A 24,925-nucleotide genomic window follows, 5' to 3' on the forward strand; every position below is an offset into this window, starting at 1 on the left:
ACTGTTCGAAGGTTATTCTGAAGGTTCGAGTAGCTACACATCAGCCTCGAAATCTTACTGACTTGGAGAGGATCTGCAAAGAGGACTGGGACAAAATACCTCCTGAGATGTGTTGCAGACCTACCAGAAACGTCTGGCCTCTGTAATTGCCAAGAAGGGTTTTGCCACCAAGTACTAACTCATCTTTTGCAAATACTTATTTCACTCCTTATAATGCACATCCATCTCTGACTTTTGTCTTCTGGGTTTCTGGGGGTTTTCCTGTTGTTATTCTGTCTCTCACAGCTGCAATAAACCTACCATTAAAATTATGGACTGGTCATTTCTTCGTCAGAGGGCAAACGGGTAAATTTTGCAGGGGATCAAATACCTTCCCCCCTCACTGTATATCCTCAGTCTTGGCATCTGCCATGCCAGGGAAAGACACTCTATTCCTTTCCTCCTTTCCCCAGAAACAAGGAGTCTTCCATCATAGGTTTTTCTCCACCTGTAATCGGAAGTGGTACAGTCCTGACCCATATTTACCAGCTCATCAACTGGTATCTCTGTTGTATTTGAAAATAATTCATGTGTGACGTGTGTGTGTGTGTGTGCACGAACACACTTAAACATCATGTTTATGTATGCAATTGTTTAAAAATGTTTTTATTATATTGTGAACCACTTCAGGATTTCTCACGGGAAGCAATTCATAATGGAAATAAATCATCGCTATTGATAATAATGATAGTAATAGCCATTTAGCATTCGTGGGAAGTTCTGAGAGACTGTTTCAAAGACAAGAGATGTTGTGCACAAGGTATATCAGTTCAAAATGTTCCCTTGCTCCTCCCTCACACTGCAAAAAGAACACTCAATAATGCAAATTAACATATGCAAATCAGATTAGATGTTTAAAGCATAGACTGCTTTTAAAAGCAAATAAACACAACCTGAGCATGGTGGATGAAAACCATCTAGCTACAGCCTCCAGAGGGTGCAACAAAATATGTTTAAAATTAAGTCTGCACTTTCTCAATATACTCCACATGGGGGAGCTCCCATAATGCTTGGTCATGAATCTTCAGAAGCATAAACTGCCAATTCTCAACCGTCTATTTACCCTGTGGAAAGTGTTGACACAGAGTTTTTGTTTTGTCTCAGCCAACCACAAGGCAACCCCCACAAAGATGGAGTAATTGCTCATGGGTGATGGTAGGATTTGAACAGAAGCCAAAAGCCATCTTCAAATCTTTCAAGGGATGTCACATGGAAGAGGCAGCAAGCTTGTTTTTCCCTGCTCAGGAAAGTAGGACCAGATCCAATGGCTTAAAGTTACAAGAAGGAAGATTCTGACTAAACATCAGAAAAAGCTGACAGTAAGAGCTTTTGACAGTGGAACAGTCTCCCTTGGGAGGTGATGGACTCTCTTTTCATAGGAAGTTTTTAAGTGGAGGTTGGAGGGCCATCTGTCCTGGATGCTTTAGTTGACATTCCTGCATTGCAGGGGGTTGGACTAGATGACCCTCAGGACCCCTTCCCACTGTACAATTCTATAGTTATATGGACTGAACTATAGAATGGGAATTGGGCTCACTATGCTATGGGCCTGCGGAACAAGACATCTTTTGCATGTTACAGAGCAGAGAGTCAGGTAGACACAGAGAGGGTCCCTGGGGGCTCGCTGTGGACAGGAAGGGGCCTGACAAAGAGGGATGGGGAGCGAAGGAGGAGTTGCAAGCCAGCATGAGCAACCACTTCACCTAGACAAGAGCAACCCTCGGTAATCTCTGCGTTTTATTCTGCTTCCTTAATAAAGAAACTACCGTATTTTTTGCTCCATAAGGCGCACCAGACCATAAGGCGCACCTAGTTTTTAGAGGGGGAAATCAAGAAAAAATATATTATCCCCCCCCAGCCCCAAAGAGCAGTGGACAGGCTGTATGCAGCCTGTCCACTTCTCCCAGAGTTTTTCGGGGCTGCCGGGGGAAGCCCGGGCCCCCCCCCGGCCCCAAAGAGCAAAGAAGCCAAGACAGCCAGCAGGATCCATCCTGCTGGCTGTCTTGGCTTCCTCTTTAGCCGCACGCAACCTCTCCAGCCGGGAGAGGCTGCACGCGGCTATGGCAATTCCCCCACCTCCCGCAAAAGCCCACAGGAGCCGCGCACCCTTTCTACAAGGAGGGAGAAGGGACTGACTGGCCGCGTCAGTCCCTTTTTCCTCCTGAGGAAAAGCCCGCAAGAGTCGCACGGAGCTTGTGTGCAGCTCTTGGGGGCTTTTCCTGCCTGCCTCCCCCCTGCATTCGCTCCATAAGACGCACACACATTTCCCCTTTTTAGGAGGTAAATAATGCGTCTTATGGAACGAAAAATACGGTAGCTGCAAGTTAGCCAGAGTTTCACTTTCTTTCCCTGATTTGCAAACAACCTGTTCTCCTTGTTGGCTGCCTGACAGCTGCTCAGCCTCCCCACCAAACAGCTGATACGTGTGGTAGCGCAGCAGAAGCAGCAGCTACTTTCCAGCCTCCAGCCAGCCCCAGGGCTTCAATCCTACTTTGAATTTTGGTCTGGATTTCAAATTTTGGTCTGGGTGGGAAAGAGAGTGGCAGAGAGGGGAATTGAAGGGGGTTTAGAGAGGGATTCCCCAATTATGCAATTTTCACTTATGCAGGCGGAGTACCGGAATGTTAGTGGGTGGGGGGCACACCTGTGCTGAATATTCTGGCAAGATCAAGTGGAATCAGATGGAAATTTAGGCTGGGGCGTTTCTTAAGTGGGGGAGGGAGTCCTTTTAATTTTTGAAGGCACATGGTTTTGATACAAGAATGGGCGGCTAGCTCCGCCGGGTTTGCTTCCCGCGCCGCGGCGTCCGTCTCAAAAGGGCAGCAAGCCGTTCGACCTCCTCATGGGATGCGGAGAGAGGACTTCCGCCAGCAGGCGGAGGCGGTCCGTGAAGAGCAGAGCTTGGCTTCCGGATTCCAGGTCCTGGTTGAAGACGAAGAGGTAGACTTTGGCCAAGACGCTCAGGAACCCCAGGCAGACGGCCACCGCCAGAAACAGCCACACGACTTTGGACAACAGCAGGAGGAGGCTGCTGTGCATGGCCAAGGAATCCTGGACCAGCTTGGCTTGGACCATCTCGTGCAGCAGAGACGGGACCTTGAGGCTCTCATCCTTCTCCAGCCTCATGAACGACGCCTCTTCCAGCTGGTCCTTCAGGCAGAGGATCTCGTTCTCCTGGACCTCGCGGATCTGCTCAAGCTCATCCAAGGTGCGCTGGAGTTCGGCGGCTTCGCTCTGCTCCTCGCCGAATCTCTGCTCGGCCGTCTCGATCTTTGACTCCAGCTGCTTGAAGTAGCTCACAATGTGCTCCATCACCTGCTTCATGTGACAGATGTCCTGGTCTTGCGTTGCCTTGTAATCCTGGAAGAGAACGATGTGGCTGGACACCTTTTGTATTTCGGTCCTCAGCATCTTGTTGGTGCCTTTCAAGGCCGTGTTCTGGGATTCCAGCTGCGCGATCGTCTCCTCCAGCTTCCTCAGAACTCCCTGGAGCTCCTCTTCTTCCTTTTCGAAGTCCTCCGCCATGGCTTTGAAACACTCGATCTTGGCTTCAAGGCTCCGGTTCTGCTCTTTGACGCTCCTGTTCTCCGTCAGGATCTCCTGCTTCTCAGCGTCAAGGTTGGCGGCCGTCTCTCTCAGGTCCCAGATCTGGTTTTTCAAATTCCCGTTGGCATCCGTCAGGTGGCACAGCGCAGACTTGTCCATGGTGCGACAGGGCTTGGCTTCCGAGAGGAACAAAGGGGCTGTGGGCTCTGCAGAGATGAAAAAGACAACGTGGGAATAAACAACGTCTCATCTTTCTTGGCCTCTCGATATCTCAAGGGCTGTGTGATGTTAACATATGAGAGTGCTGGAGGTGAAATAGTTAAACAGGTTACCCAATCAGGACCCAGGGGGTGGAGTCAGAGGGAGTATAAAACCAGCTCTGGGAGAGCAAAGAGTGGAGTTCGTTGGGAGTTGGTTGGAGTGGGAGTCAATTGGGATAGAGTCTGTGGGGAGGTTGAGTTAGTGTAGCGAAATAAGCTGATTCAGGAAGTTAGGAGCTAGGAAGACAAGTAAATATCTGAGAGGTGGTTTAGTGAGTGAGAGCAGGTAGCGGAAGTTATAGGTCTGGATAGGCATCCCATGATTGTAATTGACCGATACCATTTCTGAAACCACACGTTTGTTAAACTGCAATAAATAAACAGAAGTTTATGTTCCAATTTAACCCTGACTGGACTCAGTATTGTACCAGGTAGGGCCTGGGTGGTGGCAGCGAGAAATAAAGTGGTGGCACAGGGATCAATAGACGGTGAAACGTCCGGGGACCCTGTGTGATTGCCACAGGCTGTCACATGGAAGAGGGAGCAAGCTGCTCCCTCTTCTCTCGCTCTGGACCCGAACCAATGGCTTCACGCTACAAGAAAGGAGAGCACGACTCAAATTCACGAAGAACTCTCTGACAGTAAGAGCTATTCTAACAGTAGAACTGTAGATCCTTAGTTGAGACGCCTGCATTGCAGGGGGCTACATGATCCTTGGGCCACTTCCAACTCTACAATTCTATGTTGGCATGATACTAGGATCTCTGCTATGCTATTTGAATGGCGTAGGGATGCGGGTGGCGCTGTGGTCTAAACCACAGAGCCTCTTGGGCTTGCCGATCAGAAGGTCGCGGTTCGAATCCCCACGACAAAGTGAGCTCCTGTTGCTCTGTTCCAGCTCCTGCCAACCTAGCAGTTTGAAAGCACGCCAGTGCAAGTAGATAAATAGGTATCGCTGTGGCGGGAAGTAAACGGAGTTTCTGTGCGCTCTTGCTTCTGTCACGGTGTTCCATTACGCCAGAAGCGGTTTAGTCCTGCTGGCCACATGACCCGGAAAGTTGTCTGTGGACAAATGCTGGCTCCCTCGGCCTGAAAGCGAGGTGAGCGCCGCAACCCCATAGTCTCCTTTGACTGGACTTAACAATGGAATGGCATTGTTTTATTGCATATTTTAATTATATTTTAATGCTTCTGTAATTTGCTTTTTTTACCTGTAGAGGATTATTTTGCAATTACACTGTTTATTCACAACTTGGGACCAATTTACCTGCAAGATCGCCTTACCCAATACGTGTACGCCCACAAGCGCTTCTGTCTGTAGGACTGGTACTTTTGCAGACGCCACATAACACTCGCTCCATGTTTGGAAGAAATCCATTTTTTTGCATGGCAACACCTACCCTTTGGAACTCCCTGCCTATTGACATCAGACAAGCGCCTTCACTGTACTCTTTTCGGCGCCCGCTAAAGCCATTTTTGTTTAGACAAGCCTACCCAGCTGTGTAGAATGTTCATGCATGTTTTAATCTGTTTTTAGTTCATTGCTGGTTACATATTTTGAATGTTTTAAACAGCTGTTTTCCCCCCAATAATTTTAAAACCACGTTGACGCTGTTGGGTTATTTTTGTTTTTTTACAGTCAAGCAGCGCATAAGTTTTATGAAATGAATACAGTCATACCTCGAGTTGAATGTGCTTCAGGTTGAGCGCTTTTGGGTTGCGCTCCATGGCAACCCGGAAGTAACGGAGCGCGTTACTTCCTGGTTTCGCCACTCGCCCATGCGCAGATGCTCAAAATGATGTCACGTGCATGGGGGAAGCGGCAAAATGTGACCCGCAGACGCGCCTTACATTCTATTCAGGATGCAAACAGGGCTCCGGAACGGATCCCATTCGCATCCAGAGGTACCACTGAAACCACAAAAGCATTTTACTTATGTAAGTCTAGATTATTTCTTTTGCAAAACAGTCATACCTCATGTTATTTCCGCTTCATGTTACGTTCTTTCAGGTTACGTCCCGCGGCGACCCGGAAGTACCAGAAAGGGTTACTTCCGGGTTTCGACACTCGTGCATGCGCAGAAGCGCAAAATGACATCACGCGCATGCGCAGAAGCGCAAAATGACATCACATGCATGCGCAGAAGTGGCAAATCGCATCTCATGCATACACAGATGCGCCGCTGCAGGTTGCATTCCTTTCATGTTGCAAACGGGCCTCCGGAACGGATCCCATTCGCAACCGGAGGTACTACTGTATTGCGTTTCTTCTATGTTTGTTAACAGGGCTGATTTCTGTATTGCTTGATACATTTTGCAAACTGCTTTCTCACCCGCCCCCTTGTTTTGGATTTGAGAATAAGTGGGTGCCATTTGTAAGATGCTCTGGGCGCAGTGGAAATAAATTCAAGCAATCTCAAAATGGCAGGGCCATAGGTGCCAACTCCCGGGGGCCCTGGGTGTCTGAGCACCCACAAAATTTGTTGAGTTGTGGGTGAACATATCAGACGACACAGCGATTCTTCAAACAGCTCTTGTTTATTCACAGGCCAGAACAGAACTGAACTGAAGGGTTCAACCAGCCTGCTTATATAGAGCTCCACTAGAACGCAACAGTAACCATTTTCTGTAACTATCCAATCACTGAACGTCACTTTCAATCCCTTATTTGCATATGTGGACCTGAGTGAAAACTATCTACAGTATCCCTCTGCTGGCCCAGGGTGAGAACTTCAGTACATATCAAAATTTCCCGTGAAAGTGCCGGGCACCCACAAAGTTTGGTGCCATGGCCAGGCACTTTGCATGGCACCCACGCCCTGGGCACCTACGGTCGCGGGGCCAAGCTGGCACTCCTGGCCAGGGGCTCTGATTGGTTTTGTGTAGAAAAGGAGGCAATGAAATGAAAGCAGAAAGCCAAGCATTGGCTACTCACCCAAGAGCCAGAGTTTTTGATAGGTTTTTGCCTACATGCTCTCCTGGAACTCAGCCCCAACCAATCCAAGGCTGGCTGCTGGAATCTGGCCTGCAGCTGATGTCACAATGCCCAGCCCTGAGATCATTCTCAGAGGGCGTGGAAATGGAGCTGGTGCAGAAAGGCCTAGTGCTCGAAGAATTAAGAGGAGGACAAGCACCGACCCATTTTAACCACAGATTGAAAGACTCAAAATGTTCCGCCCGGTTTAGGCTTCATCGCTCACATGCTTCCACTTTTTTGGGTTAAAGGAGGGGAAGGAGGAGTTGGGCCACTGGGATAAACTGCCTTCATGTCCAATTATTATTATTATTATTATTATTATTATTATTATTAATACCCCGCCCATCTGGCTGGGTTTCCCCAGCCACTCTGGGCGGCTTCCAACAAAACACTAAAATACAGTAGTCTGTTAAACATTAAAAGCTTCCCTGAACAGGGCTGCCTTCAGATGTTTTCTAAAAGTCTGGTAGTTGTTTATCTCTTTGACATCTGGTGGGAGAGCGTTCCACAGGGCGGGTGCCACTACTGAAAAGGCCCTCTGCCTGGTTCCCTGTAACTTGCCCTAGTCCAAAGCCCTAGTAATAAAACACAGGATTTAAATGATTGGGGCTTTTTCCCTGTGGTTTTGGCGGTTCTTATTTTTATCTGTAAGCTGCCCATCTTGAGTCCCCATCAGGGAGAAAGGTGAGGTATAAATATAATAAGGCAGCAACAACAATAATGAACAACTCATTGCATTGCAGAGAGTTGGACTAGATGAATCTTGGGTCTCTTCCGACTCTACGTTGTTGTTGTTGTTGTTGTTACAGCTGCAGCGGCGTAGCGTGAGTTGTCAGCACCCGGGGCAAGGCAAGTAATTTGCGCCCCCTAACCCGGGGCAAGGCAAGTAATTTGCGCCCCCCCAACCCCTAACCTGCCGATCTGAGTCGAGTTGCTGCTGGCGCTGCCGCCCAAACCACGCCGCTTGCCCGGAGGAGGAGGGGGGCAGAGAGGCGAGGAAAATGCAACATGGCCCAGCAGCTGCAGCAGCAGCAGCAGCGGAGGCGGGGCTGTGAGGAGGGGCTGCCTGGCACGTCCTCCGCGGCCCTGACGCGCGGGGCTGAGAGCCGCTGTCTGCCGGACGCCTTCAGCCCGGGCGCGCGCACAGCTCGTCGGTTCCACGAGACATGGGGCTCTGCTACAGCCTGCGCCCGAGGCTCTTCGGCGACTCCGGAGGCAGCGAGCGCGCCCCCCCCAGATGTTGCGCCCGGTGCGGCCGGCCCCCCTGGCACCCCCCACGCTACGCCACTGTACAGCTGCACACATCAGCAGCTACTCACTGCCTTTAAAAAGGCAGAACAATTCACAGAGGGGGGTATTTATCTCTATGTCTGTCACTGCTAATTCTTTTTATTTGTTTTATTTATTTTAATAATAATAATAATAATAATAATAATAATAATAATAATTTATACCCCACCCTCCCCGGCCAGAGCTGGGCTCAGGGTGGTTTAACACCAGTAAAATTACAGTAAAAACATAACGGGGGGGGGGGGGAAACAACCAATTTAAAATACTGGTTAAAATGCAGCCTCATTTTAAAAGTAGCCCATAGATCAAAACCATAAGGGGAGGGAAACATAAGGGTCAGGCTGAGTCCAAACCAAAGGCCAGGTGGAACAGCTCTGTCTTGCAGGCCCTGCGGAAAGATGTCAAGTCCCGCAGGGCCCTGGTCTCTTGTGACAGAGCGTTCCACCAAGTCGGGGCCAGTGCTGAAAAGGCCCTGGCCCTAGTTGAGACCAATCTAACCACCTTGCGACCTGGGACCTCCAAAATGTTGTCATTTATGGACCTTAAGGTCCTCCGTGGGACATACCAAAAGAGGCGGTCCTGTAGGTACGAGGGTCCTAGGCCGTGAAGGGCTTTAAAGGTCAAAACCAGCACCTTAAACCTGACCCTGTACTCCACCAGGAGCCAGTGCAAAGGTAAAGGTAAAGGTACCCCTGCCCGTACGGGCCAGTCATGTCCGACTCTAGGGTTGTGTGCTCATCTCGCTCAAGAGGCCGGGAGCCAGCGCCGTCCGAAGACACTTCCAGGTCACATGGCCAGCGTGACGAAGCTGCTCTGGCGAGCCAGCACCAGCGCAGCACACGGAAACGCCGTTTACCTTCCCACTATAAAGCGGTACCTATTTATCTACTTGCACTTAGGGGTGCTTTCAAACTGCTAGGTGGACAGGAGCTGGGACCGAAAGACGGGAGCTCACCCCGCCGTGGGGATTCGAACCGCTGACCATGCGATCGGCAAGTCCTAGGCACTGAGGTTTTACCCACAGCGCCACCCGCATCCCTTTTTAGGAGCCAGTGCAGTTGCATTTAACTCCCACCTTTCTTCTCAAGGGGGGCTCCATCGTTTTCTCTCCCTCCTCATTTAACCCCCCACAACACCCCTGCGAGGTAGGTTAGGTTGAGAGGCAGTGCGCGGTCCACACAGTCACCCAGCAAGCTTCATGAGCGAGAGGGGATTTGAACCCTTGTCTCCCAGGTCCTAGTCTGATGCTCTAACCACTACGCCACATTGCCTCTGGTCCTGTTGTGATCTTCTCAAGAGGCATCTGTCTGACTTGACCACCGCTGGTCCACCTGAACCCTTTTATCGCAGCCTGTTTCCAGAGGAGAACTGCCATTTGTCCCCCCTGTTGAAGGCCTGACTGAACTCAACCAGAAGTCCGGCATTGAGTGTCATCGCTGATCCCATGCTATGGGGCACTCTCCCGGTAAAAATCCTCAGTTTTGACTTTCATTTGCCTCTCAGTGGCTCTTTTTATGCCAACAGGTGTATGCAGTTGTCCAGTTTTTTCTCGAGTCACCAGTCATTTCAATGATTGCTCTTTATTGCGTTAAATGTTTCTGTGCTGCTCTATAGTATTACCCCAACAATTTGTGAGAAGGTTGCAGGTAAATACTTTTATGAATAAATAAAACAAATATTTGAAAGAGTTGAGGTGTCAGGAGGTGCATAGATGTTCATTATATTAGTACCATTGATTTCATAATTTTTAAGGATCCTTCATGGCTTAGGACCCTCGTACCTATGGGACCGCCTCTCCCGGTATGCCCCACGGAGGACCTTAAGGTCCATAAATAGCAACACCCTAGAGGTCCTGGGGGGCCCTAAGGAAGTCAGATTAGCCTCAACCAGAGCCAGGGCCTTTTCAACACTGGCTCCGGCCTGGTAGAACGCTCTGTCTCATGAGACCAGGGCCCTGTGGGATCTGATTTTTTTCCGCAGGGCCTGTAAGACAGAGTTGTTCCACCTGGCCTTTGGCTTGGAATCAACTTGATCCCCTCCTCGTCCCCCTCTTTCCTTTTTCCTTTTTCCTTCTGTGATGGAACTCCCATTTGGGGACTTCCCTGGCTTTTTTTCTGGCCCACGTAGGACCAGTCTGGATAATTGGCCTTGGTGAAGACTTGACGTTTTCATCCCCAAAAAAGTTTTTGATTTGAATTCCTACTGAAATGAGGCTGCATTTTAATGTTGTATTTTAATCTTGTTTTTAAGTTGCATTTCAATCAATTGTTTTTATACCTGGTATTAGCCGCCTTGAACCCGGTCTTGGCTGGGGGGGAGAGGGGTATAAATAATAATAATAATAATAATAACCTGCTGGATCAGGCCAATGGCCCATCCAGTCCACTGTTCTCACAATGGCTGACCAGATGCCTGTGGAAATGCAGCAATCAGGATTCGAACGCAAGTCCAACTCCCCCCTCCTGTGGTTTCCAGCAACTGGCATTCAGAAGCATTCCTGCCTCCAGCTGTGGAGGCAGTTGTGCTTCTGAATGCCATTATTATTGCCCAAAGGCAGCCCAGTTACATTCTTCCAAAAGGTAACTGAGTCTATTTCAAAGTAACTTTCTAGCTTTCATCCTCCATCATGGGGCATTTCTGCAACAGATCTGTCATCCCCCCCACATGACATCTGCAGGTGGGGAGACAGCTTCCCAAAATCAAAGATGCGGAGCCATTTCTATATCATTTTGTGGATTTTATAGGGTTGTGTCAAGATCGGTCTTGGGCCCAAGTTTTATGTTTTAGGGACGTGGGTGGCACTGTGGTCTAAACCACTGAGCCTCTTGGGCTTGCCGATTGGAAGGTCGGCGGTTCGAATCCCTGCGACGGAATAAGCTCCCGTTGTTCTGTCCCAGCTCCTGCCAACCTAGCAGTTTGAAAGCACACCAGTGCAAGTAGATAAATAGGTACCATTGCGGCGGGAAGGTAAACGGCGTTTCCGTGTGCTCTGGCTTCCGTCATGGCGGTCCATGGCGCTAGAAGCGGTTTAGTCATGCTGGCCACATGTCCCGGAAAGCTGTCTGTGGACAAACGCCATTTCCCTTGGCCTGAAAGTGATATGAGTGCCGCAACCCCAGAGTCGCCTTTGACTGGACTTAACTATCCGGGATCCTTGCCCTTTACCTTTACATGCTTATATACTCAACTGACAGGTGGTTTTAATATGGGATTTTACCGCATTTTCGCTCATGCCTTAGCTGTCTCAGGTGCAGCCGCTGTCAGATAACATAGCATATAAATTATAGCCAGCAAATTATGAATAAAATTATCATGGATTTGCTAGAGAGGCATTTGCAGAAATAAGAGGGATGGGAGTTGTATCTGCATCATCATGCAAATTGCATTTCCTGACTTATCCAGACTTATTTTTCACCCTGCTCTTTCTAGGCACAGGTTTCTCCTTAAAAGCTCCGTATCAGTGTGTGGTTTTTTGCCCAATATAAACCTGCTCTTTGGTGCTCAATCGGAGCAAACATCAATTCAGTTTTTCCATGGATTGCTATTTGCTTGATTCAACTTTAAAGAGCAAGTTTTTGCAGAGCAAGAAAAAGAGCGCTCAGACATGGAGTTTTAAAGCAAGGAGTGTGCTTCGGACGACCAGAGGAATGTTACTTGTGGATAAACCCCTTACACACAAGCAGGGGATGTGAGCTGCTTCAGGTATTTCATACCTTCCAACATGTCAGCCCAGGTTGCAGGTTCGATCCCCATATGGGACAGCCTTTATGTCTTCTTTAAAGTACAGAGTGGCACCAACATCAGTGCAACTTCTCGGTCCTTCCTTGCAGGGGGTTAGACTAGATGACCCCTGGGGTCCCTTCCAACTCTACAATTCTATTATTCTCTCCGTTCCTCCAAGGATCCGTTACACGCACCATATCGAGGCCGTCCTGCAAAACAGAGCGCCCCATCTCGCCCATGAGGTGTCTAGTATTATAGTAGTATATAAACACAGACAAATACAGCCTGTGTGTGTGTCATAGCTGTCAACCGTCCCTTATTTGGCGGGAAAGTCCCTTATCCCAGTGCTGTATCCCGCTGCTGTCCCTTATTATGATGTCCCTTAAATTTCCCGGGTTTCAAAGGAAGCAGCTCCTCTCCCTCCCTGCTGGCCAGGGAGGAGGGAGGCTCCAACTCTGTTGCTTGGTTGCGTTGCTCACCCAATAAGGAGTCTAAGAACGACTGGGGGGTGGAGCTTGCATGCCTTGTGCCGATCAAATCGGCTGTGTTGCCTGGGGACTCGCTTTTGCTCAGCGCTTCCCAGCGGAGAGGTGACGGTGGTTTTCCTTGCTGCATCCCCTTTGCCGGGTTGCTGCGCTGTGGGAACCACCGCTTGAGGCTTCATTTGGCTGCTGGCTGGGCTTTCTGCCTTTGGCTCGGAGGGGCTCAGAAGTTGAACATACCTGTGCTCTGAAAATCCCTTATTTTGGCTGCTGATCCCTTATTTTCAAATCTGTAAGTTGACAGCTGTGTGGTGTGTGTGTGTGTGTGTGTGTGTGTGTGTCTGTCTGTCTGTCTGTCTCCAAATGTCTCTTGCACTCGCAGTTTAGCCTCTGGTACTTTGGTCTCTCTGAATTGCTGTACTTTCAATTGTCCTTTGATATCAGACATGGCCTTTTAGCCAACAGAGCCCTCTGTGTATACAAAGCGCCTTCACCTTTCTGACAAATTCACAACTCAATTAAAAGCACAGATTTACACAGATGATGCCGGTCAGAAGGGTGGAAACAAGGACGAGAATTTAATCAGAGGGCGATTAAGTTTCACACACACACAAAAACCCCACCACCATCCAGCCCCCATACACACAGCATGATGAACATTCATTAATTGTCATCTTCTAACAGATACAGGATGCTCATTTCTGGTTCAGTGGAAGAAATTCCATTTCCCTTGAGATTTATTTTTTTAAAAAGAAAAACACTCCCTGTGCTCGTTTTCACGTAATCCAAACTATGCCCGTCTCTCAGTAGTCATACGAACAGGGGGCTTTTCGCAGAGGTAAAAGAAAACACAGGCAGTGAGAAATGCAATTCCTCCAATTGCCCTAAAGGTTGCATGGAATCAGGTTTTCCTCTCTTCTTAAATTCAACAACACACTAAAAGATATGAAAACATACTGGCTTGGCAACTTATTTTGTTCGAGATCAGACAGCCCCTTAATGGCTCTTTCAAACATACAAATTCCGCCCCACACACCCATTCCACGTGGGAGGTCACAGTTTTGAGGGCGACACCTGCTTCCGCCCCCAGGTGTCTGCTTTTGAGTTTCGGGTGCACGTTGATGCCGCGGTCCCGATCTCGCAGGATGAAAAGCTTCGGGGTGCGGCCTTAAAAGTCGGGAGAGAGCCGGGCTCTTTGAAACAGGTGTTTTCGGGAAAAGTTAAAAGCCAAGAGGGTTTGGCACGGCGGCGGTGGCCCCACGGAGCGCGTCAGTGGTTGTTCTTCGCAGCCTCCTTCGCCGCGATGATCAGAGGAGTGAGGCTGGAGAGGGGCTTGGCGATTTTGAGAAACTGGTGCTGGAAAAGAAGGAGACAGGTTTCAGCAAATGAAGAACGGCCAGCTCAAGCGATAAACCAATGGCGGTATATTCAAAGGTGGGCTGGCACATGGGAAGCTGCCGAGACCTGGGTGAGAACTTTGATCCAATGAGCTCAGTGTTGTGGGGATATTAAAGATAGTAAACGGTAAAGGGACCCCTGACCATTAGGTCCAGTCGTGGCCGACTCTGGGGTTGCGGCGCTCATCTCGCTTTAGTGGCCGAGGGAGCCAGCGTACAGCTTCCAGGTCATGTGGCCAGCATGACTAAGCCGCTTCTGGCGAACCAGAGCAGCGCACGGAAACGCCGTTTACCTTCCTGCCGCAGTGGTGCCTATTTATCTACTTGCACTTTGACGTGCTTTCGAACTGCTAGGTTGGCAGGAGCAGGGACCAAGCAACGGGAGCTCACCCTGTCGCGGGGATTTGAACCACCGACCTTCTGATCAGCAAGCCCTAGGCTCTTTGGTTTAAAGGCTCTGTCCCTTTAGAAGTGGTACGATCCTGCCTTTAAATGCCTGAAGGAAATCAGCCCTGAGTGCTCACTGGAAGGACAGATCCTGAAGCTGAGGCTCCAAGACTTTGGCCACCTAATGAGAAGAGAAGACTCCCTGGAAAAGACCCTGATGTTGGGAAAGATGGAGGTCACAAGGAGAAGGGGACGACAGAGGACGAGATGGTTGGACAGTGTTCTCAAAGCTACAAACATGAGCCTGACCAAACTGTGGGAGGCAGTGGAAGACAGGAGTGCCTGGCGTGCTTTGGTCCAGGGGATCAAGAAGAGTCGGACACAACTAAAGGACTAAACAACAAGCAATCTTTCTCCAAATTGATGCGTTTACCTGGAGGAGCTCTTTCGCAGAGCCCCTCTTCTCCACATCCATCTCGAGGCAGCGATTAAGGAAGTCTCTAAAGATGGGCGAAAGCTTCTCTGGGTTCTGCAGCTCGGGGGTCCCGTTGGTCGCAATAAGATATAAAGCCTAAAAGAGAGGACAGAGGCGAGCGGGAAGAGAAGAAGAAGAAAAAAGAGCTCAGCTCAGAGATTTTATTTTATACCATAATGGTTACAGCAGGGGTCAGCAATCTTTTTCAGCCGTGGGCCGGTCCACCGTCCCTCAGACCATGTGGGGGGCCGGACTATATTTTGAAGGAAAAAAATGAACAAATTCCTGTGCCCCACAAATAACCCAGAGATGCATTTTAAATAAAAGCACATATTCTACTCATGTAAAAAAACACCAGGCAGGTCCCACAAATAACCCAGAGGTGCATTTTAAATAAAAGCACATATTCTACTCAAGTGAAAAAACACCAGGCAGGCCCCACAAATAACCCAGAGGTGCATTTTAAATAAAAGCACACATTCTACTCATGTAAAAAAACACCAGGCAGGTCCCACAAATAACCCAGAGGTGCATTTTAAATAAAAGGACACATTCTACTCATGTAAAAACCCCAGGCAGGCCCCACAAATAACCCAGAGATGCATTTTAAATAAAAGCACATATTCTACCCATGTAAAAAAACACCAGGCAGGCCCCACAAATAACCCAGAGGTGCATTTTAAATAAAAGGACACATTCTACTCATGTAAAAACCCCAGGCAGGCCCCACAAATAACCCAGAGATGCATTTTAAATAAAAGCACACATTCTACTCATGTAAAAACACGCCGATTCCCGGACCGTCCGTGGGCCAGATTTAGAAGGTGATTGGGCCAGATCCGGCCCACGGACCTTAGGTTTCCTACCCCTGGGTTACAGTGTTGGAGTCCAGGGTTCGAATCCCCACTAGGCCATAAAACTCACAGCATGGCCTTGGGCCATTCACCATCTCTTAAGCCTAACCAGCCTCACAGGTTTGTTGTGAGGATGAAATGGGGAGGAGAACCATGTTTAGCACCTTGAGCTCCTCGGAAGAATAAGGTGGTATATATATGTAATAAATAAATACCAGAGATACCAATGCAAAGTCAGACAAATGCAGGGTGGATTTGATTTAAATCAAATCAAATCAAATCAAATCAAATCAAATCGATTTAAACCCATGATTTAAATCACCAGTCAGTAAGACTTGATTTATATCATATTTTCACAGAAAGGCTCATTCTTGCTGCTATCATCTTAATATTTACAACCAGATGAAGGTTTCATTTTTGGAATAATAAATTTTCAGAGCAGTTTTTACAGTTATATCGAAAATTACTGATTTAGTTATACTATTAGAAATACATAGACAGATAATTATGAAGTTACTGTGAGGTTTAATAAGTTAACTGTTTATATTTGGAAAACTTTTCTGCTGTACTTTATTGGAAGGAGGAAAATAATCATTTCCTTAATAACAATTTATTTAACTAAAACAATAATATTACAGCATATGTATCCATGTTTGTTAACTGATGTGGTTAAATAAATTTTAAAACAACAACCTGAGTTTTAGCACACATGAAAAACTTAAAACAAATCCTTATTTCCTGATGAATAGCCTTTGGACTATCATGTAACTTAAACAGAAAACTATCTTGAGAAGAAAAAATTCCTCCGAAAGCATTTTATTTGAAAAATCCAATTTAAAAAGTTAAATACCTGGGGATTAACATGACAGCAAAAAATGGGAATTTATTTAAAGACAACTATGAAAAATGCTGGGCTGAAGAGAAAAATGATTTAGAAATTTGGTCAAATTTGAAGCTTTCACTGCTGGGTTGTATTGCTGCGGTAAAAATGAATGTATTGCCTAGAATGTTGTTTTTGTTTCAAACATTGCAAATTGTGGACAAAATGGACTGTTTCAAGAGGTGGCAGAGAGATATTTCTAGATTTGTCTGTCAGGGCAAGAAGCCTAGAATAAAATTTAAAATATTAACAGATGCAAAGGAAAGAGGTGGATTTGCCCTGCCAGACTTTAAACTTTACTATGAATCAGCAGCCTTTTGCTGGTTGAAAGAATGAAAACACTGACATTTTGGATCTAGAAGGTTTTAACAATGTATTTGGATGGCATGCATATCTGTGGTATGATAAGGTCAAAGCACATAAAGCATTTAATAACCATATTGTCACGAAAGCATTGTTTAATGTTTGGATAAGATACAAGGACTTATTGGAAAATAAAACCCCAAGGTGGCTGTCACCGATGGAAGCGAAAGCTCTGAAAAAGCTCAATATGGAGGTCAAATGGCCAAAATATTGGGAAATTTTGGAACAAGATGGAGATAGACTGAAATTGCAGAGTTTTGAAAAACTAAAAAACAAAGTGCGAGGCTGGCTTCATTATTATCAGATAATGGAGGCATACAATTTGGATAAGAAAATCGGCTTCCAGGTGGAAAAATCAAAATTAGAAACAGAATTGTTAGAACACAAAACTAAGATTTTGTCAAAGATGTGTAACTTGCTGTTGAAATGGAATACTCAGGATGAAACGGTGAAATCTGCTATGATTAAATGGGCACAAGACGTTGGACATAACATAATGATGGCTGACTGGGAACAGTTATGGACCACAGGTATGAAGTTTACGGCATGCAATGCCTTAAGAGAGAATATTATGAAAATGATATACAGGTGGTACATGACCCCAGTCAAGCTTGCAAAAATCTACCATTTGCCCGATAACAAATGTTGGAAATGTAAAGAAACTGAAGGTACATTCTTTCACCTTTGGTGGACGTGCCCAAGGATTAAGGTTTTCTGGGAGATGATTTATAATGAATTTAAAAAGGTATTTAAATATACCTTCTTGAAGAAACCAAAGGCCTTTCTCCTGGGCATAGTCGGCCAATCGGTGTTAAAGAAGGACAGAACTTTCTTTATGTATGCTACAACAGCAGCAAGAATACTTATTGCAAAGTATTGGAAGACACAAGACCTACCCACTCTGGAAGAATGGCAGATGAAAATGATGGATTACATGGAATTGGCGGAAATGACTGGCAGAATTCGAGACCAGGGAGAAGAGTCGGTGGAAGAAGATTGGAAGAAATTTAAAGACTATTTACAGAAATATTGCAAAATTAATGAATGTTAGAATGATGTTGGATTGAAGTTAAGTGGTTTCTAGCTGTAATGGTATAAAAGAATATGAAAAAAATTGGATTTTTAACAGGTAAAAATTTAATGCCATAATATATTAAGATAAAGATCAGGATAAAATAAGGAGGGAAAGGAATTGCTGAATTAATAAATTGAACTGGAATACAAAAAAGGGAGGTATGAGGAGGTCCGGGAAACAAGCAAATGAAAGATAAGTGATGAAAAGATGGAATTGTTTTTAACTGTTTTTTATTTTTTGTTTTTTGTTTTTTATTTTTCATTATGTAATATTGTAAAAACTTTAATAAATATTTATATAAAAAAAGAAAAATCCAATTTAAATAATAAAAAAATCCAATTAAATTTTTAAAAAATCCATATTTTTAATCATCGATTTTTATCCACCCTGGATAAATGAGAAACATTTATAATCCCCGGTGGGACAGCTGGCCGAAACAAACTGCCAGAGAGTCTGGGAAGCCTTTTCTGGAGGAAAAGCGACGCTGAAAGTCAGAACAAAAACGCTTACCCTCAGTGGATTTTCGTTGAGGTACGGAGGTTCCCCCTCTATCATTTCAATGGCCATTATCCCCAGAGACCAGATGTCCACTTTGGGCCCATAGGCTTTCCTCGTCACCACCTCGGGCGCCATCCAATATGGCGTCCCCACCATGGTGCTGCGCTTGCTTTGCTCGGGAGTGATCTGAGCACAGAAGCCGAAATCGGCTGATGGGGAAGGAGAGAAGAGGAAAATTTATAAAAAGAACAGCAGCAGCAGAAGAAGAAGCAGTTTTCCTTTGTTTTGGAGGAGTCCCGGGCAGAATTTGGCTTTCGCGTCCAAGTTTTAGACTGCAAGGTCTTATCTTCTTTAATATTTACGCTCTACCGGCTGAGCCATCCCAGGGGAAGCAGGAAAACAGAGCAGGGCTACAGCTCCTTCCCTTCTGGAACACCTTCATCATCATCATCATCATCATCATTTATTATTTATACCCCGCCCATCTGGCTGGGTTTCCCCAGCCACTCTGGGCAGCTCCCGACAGGAAATTAAAAACACGATAAAACATCAAACGTTAAAAACTTCCCTAAACAGGGCTGCCTTCAGATGTCTTCTAAACATCAGATAGTTGTTTAGTTCCTTGACATCTGATGGGAGGGTGTTCCACAGGGCGGGCGCCACTACCGAGAAGGCCCTCTGCCTGGTTCCCTGTAACCTCACTTCTCGCAATGAGGGAACCGCCAGAAGGCCCTCGGCACTGGACCTCAGTGTCCGGGCTGAACGATGGGAGTGGAGATGCTCCTTCATGGTATACTGGGCCGAGGCCATTTAGGGCTTTAAAGATCAGCACCAACACCTTGAACTGTGCCCGGAAACGTACTGGGAACCAATACAGATCTTTCAGGACCAATGTTATGTGGTCCCAGCGGCCGCTCCCAGTCACCAGTTTCACTGCCGCATTCTGGATTAGTTGTAGTTTCTGGGTCACCTTCAAAGGTAGCCCCACATGGAGCGCATGGCAGTAGTCCAAGCGGGAGATAACTAGAGCATGCACCACTCTGGTGAGACAGTCTGCAGGCAGGTAGGGTCTCATCCTGCGTACCAGATAGAGCTGGTAGACAGCCGCCCTGGACACAGAATTAACCTGCGCCTCCATGGACAGCTGTGAGTCCAAAATGACTCCCAGGCTGCTCACCTGGTCCTTCAGGGGCGCAGTTGCCCCATTCAGGACCAGGGAGTCCCCCACACCCACCCGCCTCCTGTCCCCCCAAAACAGGGGGACTCTGTCTTGTCAGGATTCAACCTCAATTTGTTAGCCGCCATCCATCCTCCAACTGCCATCCAACAAAGCAAAACAAACAGGATGGTTTTGAAATTCCAGGTGTACAATTCTCCTCAACCATCCTGTCAACATACTTAGCTTGACAGAGCCATCCATCCCCAGCAAGATATTGTCGCTCTTGATGTCCCTGTGGATGACTTGGTTGGCATGGAGGAATTCCAATGCCTGGAGACACTGTGGAAGTAGAAAAAAAAAGGCAGCAACAATCAGCCACAGTACTGCAAACAACAAAGGAGGTTTTGTGCGGGACAGTGTAGTATAGTGGTTAGAGCACTGGACTAGGACCTAGGAGACCAGAGTTCGAATTTCCACTCAGCCACAAAGCTCACTGGGTGACCTCGGACCAGTCACTCACTCTCTGCCTAGCCTACCTCACACGGTTGTTGTGCGGACAAAATGGGGGGCAGAGATCAACCTATGCCAGCTCAAGCTCCTTGAGGAAAGGCAGTGCATAAATGAAATTAGGTAAGTATATGTGTGTCACTTCTCACAGAATGCTTTTGCGGAAAATTCATTCTGGCGCATATAATGACAGGAAAGACTGCCTCTCCCCATATAAACCACCCCCCAACTCTGAGATCATCTTCTGAGGCCCTTCTTTCTGTGCCTCCTCCGTGAGAGGTCCGGAGAGTGGCAACACGAGAACGGGGCCTTCTCTGCAGTGGCTCCCTGGTTGTGGAATGCTTTCCCCAGGGAAGTTCGCCTGGTGCCTTCATTATACACCTTTAGGCAAAAAAGTTCCTCTTCAACCAGGCCTTGGGCTGATTAATATTCCACAGCGTTTAAAATTTGTTTTTGTTTTGTTTCATTTCAACTATTTATTTTGTGCTTCTATCCTGTATTTTTATCTTGTGAACCGCCCCGAGATCTTCGAATGAAGGGCGGTATATAACTTTAATAAATAAAATAATAAACAAGTATACTACAACTCTCTTCGCAGCTGGTGTTTGGCCATGCTGACTGATGCTTCGGGGAGGACAAAGGTTCCTCCATCACAGACTGGCAGCAGCTGTCCTAGGACTGAGGCAGAGAAGGGTCTTTTCCATTAGCTGCTACTTGATCTTTTTGACTAGCAGTGCCAGGATTTGAACACGACCCCCCTAAACATCACCGCTCTATTTTTAGACACCTGTTTAAATCGCAACATTTATCCAGCGTTCATCCTGATCCGCTTGCTGGGTGCATAAATGTCTTCCTGTTAATCTTTCATTCATCCCAATGCTTTGCATTGTGTTTCCCTGTGACTTAGAAAACGTTGTTTCTTTTTTGAAAAAAGTGGATTTGTTGTGCTGGGGCGACAGAGCACTTCGACTTACTTCAGTTGCGCACGCCTAGAGTTCCTGGAATGAGCTTGCACCCCTCCCGAAATATACTGACAGTCTGGAGGCACTCCAGGAAATTCAAATAATTCCATCTCTCTCACACACACACATAGGAACTCCAAGCGGTGCGTCCCATTCGCCAGCAAAGCCCTGGACTTCCATTTGGAATGAAATATATACAGAGTTTAAGTCCTTACCTCCCGGCACACGGCGGCAATCTGCCCTTCATCCATGCAGGTCTCTGTCACCACGTCTGTCAAGGAACCGCCTGCCAAATATTCCATGACTACCCACAATTCATCCCCCACGAGGTAACTGCAGGAAGCCAAAAAAATAACAGACGGTCATTGTGTCCCTTTCACCACACACACACAAAACTGCATTGCCAAACCAAGAGAGCAGAGCTATTTTGACAGCAGAGCCAGATGGTAGCGCAAAATGGACGGTGGAAAGTAACAGGCTTGCGGGTCGGATATGGATCGGGCTGGGGGAGGACCCGGGTTCAAATTCCTGCTCCGTGTTTCAGCTTCCTCAGTGGCCATCATCATCATTTTTAAATTTGTATACCGTCTTTCTCTCTTACAATACTCAAGGCCGTTTACAAGCTGAAGAAACAAAAAATGTACAATCTAATGCAATACAAAAATGTGATAATAAAACTTTAAAAGAGGCAACCTATATCAAAAAAGTAACATTCAACAATCATTAGAATAGAATCATAGAATCATAGAGTTGGAATAGACCACAAGGGCCATCGAGTCCAACCCCCTGCCAAGCAGGAAACACCATCAGAGCACTCCTGACATATGGTTGTCAAGCCTCTGCTTAAAGACCTCCAAAGAAGGAGACTCCACCACACTCCTTGGCAGCAAATCCCACTGTCGAACAGCTCTTACTGTCAGGAAGTGCTTCCTCATGTTTAGGTGGAATCTTCTTTCTTGTAGTTTGGATCCATTGCTCCGTGTCCGCTTCTCTGGAGCAGCAGAAAACAACCTTTCTCCCTCCTCTATGTGACATCCTTTTATATATTTGAACATGGCTATCATATCACCCCTTAACCTCCTCTTCTCCAGGCTAAACATGCCCAGCTCCCTTAGCCGTTCCTCATAAGGCATCGTTTCCAGACCTTTGACCATTTTGGTTGCCCTCCTCTGGACACGTTCCAGTTTGTCAGTGTCCTTCTTGAACTATGGTGCCCAGAACTGGACACAGTACTCCAGGTGAGGTCTGACCAGAGCAGAATACAGTGGCACTATTACTTCCCTTGATCTAGATGCTATACTCCTATTGATGCAGCCCAGAATTGCATTGGCTTTTTTAGCTGCCGCGTCACACTGTTGGCTCATGTCAAGTTTGTGGTCAACCAAGACTCCTAGATCCTTTTCACATGTACTGCTCTCAAGCCAGGTGTCACCCATCTTGTATTTGTGCCTCTCATTTTTTTTGCCCAAGTGCAATATTTTACATTTCTCCCTGTTAAAGTTCATCTTGTTTGTTTTGGCCCAGTTCTCTAATCTGTCAAGGTCGTTTTGAAGTGTGATCCTGTCCTCTGGGGTGTTAGCCACCCCTCCCAGTTTGGTGTCATCTGCAAATTTGATCAGGATGCCCTTGAGTCCATCATCCAAGTCGTTGATAAAGATGTTGAATAAGACCGGGCCCAAGACAGAACCCTGTGGCACCCCACTAGTCACTCTTCTCCAGGATGAAGAGGAACCATTGATGAGCACCCTTTGGGTTCGGTCAGTCAGCCAGTTACAAATCCACTGAGTGGTAGCATAGTCAAGACCGCATTTTACCAGCTTCTTTACAAGAATATCATGGGGCACCTTGTCAAATGCCTTGCTGAAATCAAGGTAGGCTACATCCACTGCGTTCCCTTCATCTACCAGGCTTGTAATTCTGTCAAAAAACGAGATCAGGTTAGTCTGACATGACTTATTTTTCAGAAATCCATGCTGACTATTGGTGATCACAGCATTCCTTTCTAGGTGCTCACAGACTGTTTGCTTAATGATCTGCTCCAGAATCTTCCCTGGTATTGATGTCAGACTGACTGGGCGGTAATTATTTGGGTCCTCTCTTTTCCCCTTTTTGAAAATAGGGACAACATTTGCCCTCCTCCAGTCTGCCGGGACTTCGCCTGTTCTCCAGGAATTCTCAAAGATGACTGCCAGTGGTTCTGAGATCACATCTGCCAGTTCTTTTAATACTCTTGGATGCAGTTCATCTGGCCCTGGAGACTTGAATACATCTAAACTAGCCAAGTATTCTTGTACTATCTCCTTAGTTATTCTGGGCTGTGTTTCCTCTGCTGAATCATTTGCTCCAAATTCTTCAGGTCGGGCATTGTTTTCTTTATCGGAGAAGACTGAGGCAAAGAAGGCATTGAGGAGTTCAGCCCTTTCTGTGTCCCCTGTTTGCATTTCACCATCTTCTCCTCTGAGTGACCCCACTGTTTCTTTGTTCTTCCTTTTGCTACGGACATACCCATAAAAGCCTTTTTTGTTGCTTTTAACCTCTCTAGCAAGCCTGAGTTCATTCTGTGCTTTAGCTTTTCTGACTTTGTGTCTACACGTGCTGGCTATTTGTTTGAATTCCTCTTTGGTGGTTCCCCCCTTTTCCATTTTTTGTACACATCCTTTTTTAATCTTAACTCAGTTAAAAGTTCTTTAGATAGCCACCCTGGCCTCTTTAGGCACCTTCCATGTTTCCGTCTCATTGGTATTGCCTGAAGTTGTGCTTTTACTATCTCCCTCTTAACAAACTCCCAGCCATCATGAACTCCCTTTCCTTTTAGTAGTACTGTCCATAGTAATAGTATTAAATAATAATACAGTGGTACCTCTGGATATGAATGGGATCCGTTCCGGAGCCCCATTCGCATCCTGAAGTAAACGTAAGATGTGACTGCGCGTCTGCGTGTCTGTGGGTTGCGTTTCGCCACTTCCACGCATGTGCATGACATCATTTTGAGTGTCTGCGCATGCCCGAGCGGCGAAACCCGAAAGTAACGTGCCCCGTTACTTCCGGGTTGCCGGAGAGCGCAACCCAAAAATACTTAACTTGAAGCTACTTCAACCCGAGGTATGACTGTAACGTATAAAAGTTAAACAGAAATCCACTCAACAGATACAATAAATAATTTCTAAACTATAATCAATAAAACAACGGCAAGCCAAAGTACAGGGAGGAGGCAGTCTCTTGCTCGGCCTAACCCACCTCGCAAGGTTGTTGTGAGGGCGAAACAGGCAGAAATCTTGTGGCTATCTTCTAAAGCATGAGGGGGATGGTTGCAGGATCAATGGGGTTTTGTTTCTATATGTGACCAAGAAAGCCCCTGTGCATGCCCCAAAATGGGCAGGGGGAGAGAGAAATGGTATATTGTCTTCTCCCCAGCTTGAAAACTGTCCCTAATGAGTCAAGAAAGGAGCCAGGGAATGTGCAGTTGCTGGGAAATTTGTGGTGAGAACACATTTGAGTATTTTGCTAGCAGAAAAGGGAGGAAACACCAGCAGAGAGAACTCCGGTGGGGCGTTCCCACATTCTGCGACCCTGAAGAGATGGCACCCCAGTCCCCAGTTTCCGTAGGACTCCTTTGGGTATGCAAACAAATCATCCTCAAATTTATGACCCACCCTTCACCAGCGAGTCCCAGGGCAGGTTACAACAATTTAAAATTGAAAACAAATGATAATTCTGGGAATGAGGTGGGTCACACGTCTCATGTGTCAAATGACAGGGTGAAGAGGCTTCTGCATCAAACATTGCCAACCTGGTAGCTTTCACATGCTTTGGACGACAATTCCCAGCGTGGCCAAAATATCCGAAGGGCACCAGCTTGGTGATGGAACATAAGCAGATTAGTTGCTGGCATCCGTCTGCAATGGAGTGCACTTCCGGGGGTGAAGTCAAAATGCTGCATTAGCAGGACTGAATTGATCCCCTACTCCCCGAGGCACAAGCCTGGGCTGCCCAGACAACAAGACCCCTCTCTCAGCCTCGCTGATGTGACCCAAAGGAAAGCAGAGCAATG

At 46.8% G+C, this 24,925-nt stretch overlaps 2 protein-coding genes across 3 annotated transcripts in view; both read right to left on the minus strand.

Annotated features, from left to right (window-relative positions):
* Positions 1–2,741: 2,741 nt before the first annotated feature.
* On the minus strand, positions 2,742–7,070 carry LOC308476025 (uncharacterized protein). Its single transcript, XM_081003374.1, has 2 exons — positions 6,781–7,070; positions 2,742–3,791 (listed from the first exon to the last, which is right to left on the minus strand). The coding sequence occupies exon 2, from the start codon at positions 3,742–3,744 to the stop codon at positions 2,851–2,853; it is 894 nt and encodes a 297-aa protein (XP_080859500.1). The 5' UTR covers positions 3,745–3,791; positions 6,781–7,070; the 3' UTR covers positions 2,742–2,850.
* Positions 7,071–12,870: 5,800 nt separating this feature from the next.
* PAK1 (p21 (RAC1) activated kinase 1) overlaps positions 12,871–24,925 on the minus strand; it is a 109,747-nt gene continuing 97,692 nt past the window's right edge. For both annotated transcript variants that reach the window (XM_081002169.1, XM_081002168.1), the window contains 5 exons: positions 21,090–21,207; positions 19,645–19,744; positions 18,259–18,455; positions 14,535–14,672; positions 12,871–13,673 (listed from right to left, as the gene is read on the minus strand). In XM_081002169.1, coding sequence (XP_080858295.1) covers positions 13,587–13,673; positions 14,535–14,672; positions 18,259–18,455; positions 19,645–19,744; positions 21,090–21,207 — 640 coding nt within the window. In that variant the 3' untranslated portion in view covers positions 12,871–13,586. The remainder of the gene's footprint in view (positions 13,674–14,534; positions 14,673–18,258; positions 18,456–19,644; positions 19,745–21,089; positions 21,208–24,925) is intronic.

The sequence above is a fragment of the Podarcis pityusensis genome (assembly GCF_964106645.2).
Source record: "Podarcis pityusensis genome assembly, chromosome: 4".
In the NCBI taxonomy this organism is placed as follows: Eukaryota; Metazoa; Chordata; class Lepidosauria; order Squamata; family Lacertidae; genus Podarcis; species Podarcis pityusensis.

Bases quoted from the DNA above. Each gene is read 5' to 3' on its own strand.
- LOC308476025 (XM_081003374.1), bottom strand. From the start codon at position 3,744: ATGGACAAGTCTGCGCTGTGCCACCTGACGGATGCCAACGGGAATTTG.